Source organism: Varroa destructor, unplaced genomic scaffold, assembly GCF_002443255.2.
Source record: "Varroa destructor unplaced genomic scaffold, Vdes_3.0 BEIS01000006.1, whole genome shotgun sequence".
NCBI classification, from domain to species: domain Eukaryota; kingdom Metazoa; phylum Arthropoda; class Arachnida; order Mesostigmata; family Varroidae; genus Varroa; species Varroa destructor.
The window spans coordinates 16,983,024-16,990,791 of NW_019211459.1; the positions used below are offsets into that span (position 1 = coordinate 16,983,024).

The 7,768-nt window shown below is 40.4% G+C and overlaps 1 protein-coding gene across 4 annotated transcripts; it reads right to left on the minus strand.

Annotated features, from left to right (window-relative positions):
- Positions 1 to 2,399: 2,399 nt before the first annotated feature.
- MrgBP (MRG/MORF4L binding protein) lies at positions 2,400 to 7,768 on the minus strand. 4 transcript variants are annotated; one of them, XM_022812089.2, is made up of 2 exons: positions 7,630 to 7,768; positions 2,400 to 4,806 (listed from the first exon to the last, which is right to left on the minus strand). In XM_022812089.2, exon 2 carries the CDS (start codon positions 4,563 to 4,565, stop codon positions 3,048 to 3,050), a length of 1,518 nt encoding a protein of 505 aa, XP_022667824.1. In that variant the 5' UTR covers positions 4,566 to 4,806; positions 7,630 to 7,768; the 3' UTR covers positions 2,400 to 3,047. The 4 variants fall into 4 exon arrangements, with proteins under 4 accessions (XP_022667824.1, XP_022667822.1, XP_022667821.1 ...); XM_022812087.2 differs by lacking the exon at positions 7,630 to 7,768 and adding an exon at positions 6,894 to 7,074; XM_022812086.2 differs by lacking the exon at positions 7,630 to 7,768 and adding an exon at positions 5,853 to 6,267.

Here is a 7,768-nt window from a genome sequence, read left to right on the forward strand (position 1 = left end):
AAGAAAAAAGAATAGTTGAGTATCCCTTTGACATTAAGCAGCAGGCTGCTGCTGTAGAACGCCAGGATGTTCCGTAGCGTGCACCATATTAGCTGTTTAAAATAATTAATTCGATCTAAATAAACAATCTGATCTCTCTTTTTCATCTCCACCGTTAAAAGTTTAATCAATTTCATTATCTGATGCGTTTGTAGGGAACAGAATGGCTGTGAAAATTGGTAATTTTATAGTAGCTATTGTTTTCCGTGATCGAAACCAAATATGTTGTGAGAAAAACTAACAACCTTAACACTCAATATGGGTTATTTTTGATAATAACAAGGTTTTTAGGTAAGTCTTAACATTGTTCACAAGATATTTCAGGGCGCACTTATAAAAGGAAAAAATAAAAAAGAAATTTCAAAAATCAAAGATAAAAATAATTTTGAAAATTAAAAAATATAAAAATATACTTAAAGAAGCGTATTTTTTTCTTGCCATAATATTTAAGTTGGAGTGATTTATGGAAGTACCTCGAAATTTTTTAATAATAATTTTGAGACAATTGAAAAAAAATGTCTAGAACGATGGACCAATAGTGTACGTAGACGAGTCCTTAGAGGTCTACACCAACCCTTTAAGCACATAAGCCATTAACCGTAAAGAAATAAGCAACTTTGGAAGACAAGACACCAAAGATAATCCTATGATAATTAAAACGAATACATACAGTTGCTACGCACACAAGTTACTCAAGCGAAAATAGATTTGCTGACAAAAAGCGACTTACTTCTAAGAATCTACAAAAAAAAAAAAAAAAAAAAGAGGATGCACATTTTTTATTTCTTGAAAGTAATCGTAAAAGATTGGACTACTTTATTTTAAAGCTAATTCTAAGCTACCCTTGCAATAATTCTGTCTAAAAGCTTATATTTACATACATTGTTTACATAGGCATCTTTAAAATAAGGTATCATGGTCGTCAACATAACCATCAGATGATGCATCGTGACGACACATTTACTTTTCTAGCAATTTTTACATTTCCTAACTTTTGTTAGTAACGAAGTATAATGCGCTAGCTAACCCATGAGTTGCGACAGATTTGTTTTGACGCTTATTACAAATAAATATCAATGAAATATGGCCGGTTATTACTATCAGTATTATTATGTGAGTATAGACATAGCTCAAATGTATGGTATCAAGCACGATGGTAAGGCACAGATGTCTTTGATGATTTTTTACGTTTTTACAATTAAATTCATTGTCGAAATTAACAAAACGGATATTTTTCCATTGCTAGAAATCTACCGCATGTTAGTGAATTGAACAGCTCTTCTGATCTGTACCCTTCTTTAGATGTCTTTCAAGATTAGTAGCTTTGGAATAATTTCCAAAAAGGTCGGATAATACGATATATTTCTCGACTTTCATTCCCAGTATCTCACAAATATTTACTTTTTTTTAACCACACTTGTTAGGCACACAATTTCATTGCCTAGGCATTTTTCAATTAGTATTGTAAATCATAGAATAGTTGCTGAAATACAATTAAACGGATTCCTTTAAGTGTATGGAAAATCAAAAAAAAACATTAAAACAAGTGCATGCAACATCAATATAGTGATCTTCTTTGAAGTAAAAAGCAAATGCCTGTAGCGCGGTAAGATGGTACACACCCTGGGCGCGACAATCATTCGCTTAAGCGCTAAGCCGCTTGCGTCATTTCGCCTTGAATGCGTAACTAGCCTGCTTCTAAAAGCCCCAGTTGGTGTATAATTACTCCCATTCTTCCCATCGGAATCATTCCCATAATTCCAACTATCAAATTTGTGCATGTAACACGCATCAGCATATAAGAGCGAAACAGATTTATGTTACAGTTGTTTTTTTTGACGTCATCAGGAATCTTTAATGTAAACGGGCAGCAGATCTGGTTTAGAATGCTGAACAATAAAATAATGATTTACTTCACCCCATCTTCATGTTGTGGCAACAGAGAACAATAGAATGAATGTGATTTTTCTATTCACTAGGTAAAGCCAACGCAATTCCACGCATAGTGTAAAATGTTGATGAAATGAATAGAGAACATGCAGCACTTGAACTCTAAAAGAAAGCCCTCCATATATGAAGAGTTCAATCCAATCACGCCTAAGTATTCTAGCATTTTTCCAATTCGCTGCAAAATTAGCTACTCTACTTCGGTTACCGGATGCTTTAAATTGACGTAAAAAATTATGTTTATTACTAAAATGCAGTGCATATTATACTATTTAGTCTAAGGCTTTTTGTCCGCTGTCTATTCATATATATCCACTCACAATATACATGTTGAAAGAAAAAAGTGACGATAATGAAGAGTTTGCCCTCACAATGAAATTCAAAGTTATTACGAAAAAAACAACTCGTCCATCTTGGCTTCATCCTAGAACTCTATAATACATTGCAATCATTTATTTAATCTCTACTCCGGGCTAAATTCTTAGATTATTCGTCCATTTGCAGCAGCAGATAACCTACCGCATACACGCGATACAAGTAAATCTTTTCCTTACGTTCATTCTATAACTTCACACTGCAAGTGCCTTTGTGATATTTATCGTTGTATATTTACATCACTAATAATTTACTTTTAAAGACTCAGCTAAACTGTAAGCACCGATTACTCTTCTTTGTTATCAAAAAATTTGTTCAAAGCAATAATGGGTAGTAAATTTACTCGTCAGGTGAACTGAGGCACAAAGAGTTACTTCACAGGCTAAATTTCGGTTTCATGCGTTGTTCGGTATAGAAAAGCATCCATCTAAGATTGTGTCCTGATCCTTGGAATAAATTATAGATTGTAAGCGAATTCTTTACTTAAGGTGATTTTATTCGTTTCAAGGGTTGCCTGTAGAGTGTTTCTGCTATATGTTCTTTTTCTTTCTTTATTTCAAATATCTTACTCTCAGAATACCAATAAGCTAGTAGTGCCAGCTATATAGAGCAACGTCGATAATCGATTAATCACCACGATAACGTGCAGTATTACTGCTTCCGTCTATACAAATTCCGATTGATAATTACCTGGCCCTCACCCGCTTAGGATTAGCAGGACTGCTCGTCTCAGAGCGAGTGGCCCTCTTTCGTGACTGCGACGTTGTCATAGCCGGAGATGGAGCAGTTTTGGCCGGCATGGCTGGTGATGCGGTCCGCTTCGTTGATGATGAAGGACTCGAATTGCGGCGGCCAGGATTTGTCGCAGGAGACGCGTTCCTGTTTCGGCTACAACCAGTGGAAGGTGCAGGCGATACATTTCGGGATCGACTACGCCGTCTCGGTGGATCCCTACGTCCGGATGTAGTCGAATCTGGACGCCGACTCTCGCGTCGAGTTTTCAGTGCGGCCTTGGACGATCCTTGTGATGAAGAATCAGGCTTGCTGTTATTGCTATTGCTAGTGCCGTTGTCCTTAGCATTTACCTCCTTCGTTGACTCCTTGCTGTCCTTGTCCTTGCTATCCCTATCTTGCTTATCGTCCGTTGCCGACGAGATGCGTGACCTCTTATCGCCGTGGTCCTTGCGGGCCTCGCTGATCCGCTTCGTTTTTACTGGTTCGCCGTCAGTTTTTGCCTTGACGTCAGCCGTAGTCGTCCGTCGTATGTTACCGGACTCTTTTTTTTGTATGTCTTTATTATCATCCTTTCCACTGCTTTTCGTCTCCTTCACCGTACTCCTTCGAGCCTGTTGCTGCTGCTGCTGTTGTTGTTGTTGCGGTTCCTTTTGAGTCTCCTTTTTTTCTCCGTCAAAGCCGACCTTAATTCCGTCCTTTTGGTGATCTCGATCCTTGTCTTTAATGCTGCTACTGGTGGTGGTGCTAGCAGAAGATTTCTTCTCGTTGCCGCCGGCTTCTGGAGCCGGCGTTGTACTTTTCGTAGAACTGGCTGGCGAAGATGATGGCATTGTGTCCTGGAGCATGCAGTCGAGATTCGCCTTGTTCTTGTTCGCTTTATTGGCGAGTGCTGTCGGTACCGGTGAAGCTTTCGCGGGAGTCCAGTCACCTTTGCCAGTTTTCCCGCCGGTAGCTGCCGGTTTTGCCGCGGCAGGTTGCGGTTGACCCCCGTCTTTACCTCTCGTGTCGACTTCAGCTTCGTTTTCCTCATCGCTGTCGTCCTCTTCATCTTCTTCTTCTTGTTCGCTACCGCTGCCTGTTGATGTTATGGCCACCACCGTAGTCGTCGTTGTCGTCGTCGTCGTCGTTGTCGTCGTTGTTGCTGCTGCTGCTGTTGCTGCAGCCGTTTTTTTTTTAGCCGCGATAAGATCACCAAATTCGTCGTCCGGCAGCTCAAAATCACGTACGCGCGAATTGGGAAACGGCGCAATCTCGCTTTTATCAAGCGCTTCGAGATCATACATTTCATCAAGCCGATCCCAGAGAACGCGGGTCGGCATCTCTTTGTTCACGAGACGACAAAATTTGTCGTGAATGAAGAGCATCTGAAAGTGTTTTCCCACGCCGACAGGCTTGTAGCCTACCATAGCCACAAGCAGGCTTAGATCACCACTCTCGCTACTCCAATTGATCGGGCTCTGTTCAGGCATAGTTTCAGACGTTGGCGCACACACTCTTCTTCTCTTTCCACAGCTTCCCTATTTTTATCTCGTTCTTATTAACGATTAGCAGTTTTTTATTTTTCGACGTCTTGCCGCCTTTTTATATTTGTCGATACACGAAAGTCGTGATTGCTTAGTCGCCCTCTGACCGGTTCCTGATGTCACGCACGGGCCTATTTTCTGCGTGCCCACATCACTGCGGTATAAAACAGAAGCTATAGTCCACAACCTAAAAATGGAAACAGAGAACAAAAGTTTAACCCCAGACCCATTTTTGCGCCGCTATTTTACGCTGTTCTCGTAGAAGAGTAGCAGAATTTATAAATTCTAAATAAAACGTCATCATACATTAAAAAGAAAAAAAAAAAAAATATATATATATATATATATATATATATATATATATAACTAGAAAGCAGAGAGTATATATATATATATATATAGTTAAGGCTAAAATTATACCTAAATACTTGGAAATTGTAAGACAAAGAATCGAACAAAGGTGAAAATGAAAGGATACTTATAATATATGCAATGATAGATTAGTCGGCTGCGTGCTACGTTATAAACACAATCGTATCTTTTGCCCCGTACATAGCATTGGTAACTTGCAATTGCGTACACAAGACAGAATCATCGTAAAATAAAGACTACATGGCCAGACTGTGCACGTGAAAGAGCGCAGTTGGTGGGCTTATATCTAGATAAGCAGTTTGAGCAAAAAGGATCGCTTTGCATCCTCGAACGGCACATTTATCTACTATGAGAAGAAAATACGAGAACGTGTAGTATCGTGTCATCGCATACCCGGTTGGCCGTCATGCCTTAATGATCAAAATAATAAATAATAAACGAAAATAAAAATTAGAGAGGTAAGCGCACTGGGTCACACTGGGCTACAGACAATACTACAAAAAAACTCTGGGAACAATAAACATTTTTAGCCTGCAAGTGAATGCTACGCGTCCTACCCGAACAAACGTATAGGTACTGAACGCAAGGATAATTGTATCAATGAATATTACACCAAAGAGCTTATGGTGAACCAATGTAATCAACAAAAGAGGTCGTAATTAACGTGACTTGAAAATTGTTCGTCGCTCGTAACGATTCATAATTTAGCGTCGTTCCCAGCTCTTCCAAGCTGATCCACAACAGCAATACAGACGGTCGCACAGTCTGTGCGGTTTACATCAGTCTGATGTAAACCGAGGTCAATTTGTATCCAGTTCGGCTGATCATACGGCGAAGCACGTTGCATAATAGCTAACTTACCACTACGCTAAGCGGATGATAAACCTCAGCGACGGCACGGGCCTGTTCGGGCTTTTCGAAAGGACTCTGCACACTGGAGGCGTGACGAAACACCGTTCAGCACAGTTAGAACTAGGCAACAACTGAGAGCCACTATTGGCAAGCTAAACGTTCTGGCGAAATTCGCTCCCCAGAATGACCTGAAGGTCCACAACAATTTCAAACGACGTAACTGTGGGGTAAAGAAAAAGAAAAGCGCACAAATAGTTGGCCACTCACGAAAAGAACGTTTCCCAAGGGCCGCGTCCAGCAGCCGCCTTTGTTACTCTCAGTATTCAACGAAAACAACATTGCAGCAGCAAGATTGTCTTAGCTAGCTGCGGAAGCATACGGGCCGCGTCACACAGAGAGGGTAATCCCCTGCTGAGCACATCACCGACTCCGATGCGATGCGCATAAGAACTTAGGCAGTCGAAAAACATCGTCTGCTCAACGTATTTATAGACTCAGAGAAGGGTAGGGAAAATGGTATTGTAGTAAAAAAGGTTTATCGCGTAGAGACATTTCCCTATCATCCAGTGCTATTAAAAATCCGCAGATCTAATTATTGATTGAATCAAATAAATAGTCCTGTCTCTTACGAACGGTCACGACAAGGTGTCGCTTATTAGGGATTTGGGTTCGATTAGAAGGTATCGTAATAGTTTCATGACAATATAGATCATGCTCATGTAAATTATTCAATAGTAAAATGGACATTAGTTTTTGATCATGTAGTACATCTAACAGGCCAACGAAATAGTATGGCTGGTCAGTTGTGTAAAGGACACGACATTTTTCGAGATCCTACTAGTCACTACCATGTCTATAGTGAGGATGCTGCGTATCAAATAACCGTTGACAAAATCATGTTCAACATTACCACATGTTCATCATTAGATACTTGCAGACTGACGTTTTAAAGAAAAAAAATATGGTTGATAGACTTCTCTAAACCGCAAGGCATGTCTCGCTTCTATTTCTCAGGTTGGGATTACTCAAGTCTTTCGTCTAAACTCGTACCTATCTTTCAAGTCATGTTGGTGATAAGCGAGTGTCCCCGTTTTTGTTTTCTACAATGAACGAAGTACATGTCCTCTCGCTCTAGTCGCCTACGTCAAGTTGACTTTGTTTCTATTCAAACATTAGCGACAGACCGAAGCACAAAACGGAAAAATCAAATGATAGGCTGAATACAAGCACCAACAACTTCCGATTCATTCAGTTTGACTTGACACCTAACCTACCAATGATCGCAAAAACAAAACTGATCGATTTGTTTCGACAATATGGCAAAAACTTTGCACTATATTTCTATGTATAACGCATTAGTCCCTTAGGTGAGAAGCATGAACTAACGAATGAATGGATGGATGGATGAACGGATTTTCTAAAACAACTCCGCTCTTTACTTCTTTTCATTGACTCTCGTAATAAATGCATTTCGACAACTACCAAACAGCATTGGGCGGAGGGCAATACACATTATTCTGGGACACAGCATAAATTGTGGCCATGTTTAGGATGAGTGGTCTGCTATAGTGCGCAGTCCGCTGTCAACATACCGCGTCCGACTTCTGCACTACCCACCTCTCCTTCATCTTCTACTGTTTCTGTACAGCTGACATATGTATGGCTATAGAAAGCGTCGTCGAAACGCGTCGAATGCAGAATGTAAACAACAAACAGTAGAAACCATAGGGCGCCACTACTACAATCTGAACTCTTTACCAGGCCGACACAAAGCGAGAAGTGTTACCTCGCGAGAAGCTTTACGAGCCACTAAGTGATGGATGGAGCGTCAACAGCAGCAACAGCTTCGTCCAGCTGAGGGGGGCCTGCGACGGAGAACCGCAGCAGTGATCTGCTAGTAACAATTTCCAATAAGGAAAGTCTAT

Coding starts and splice junctions, on each gene's coding strand:
- MrgBP (XM_022812089.2), bottom strand. CDS start 4,565: ATGCCTGAACAGAGCCCGATCAATTGGAGTAGCGAGAGTGGTGATCTA.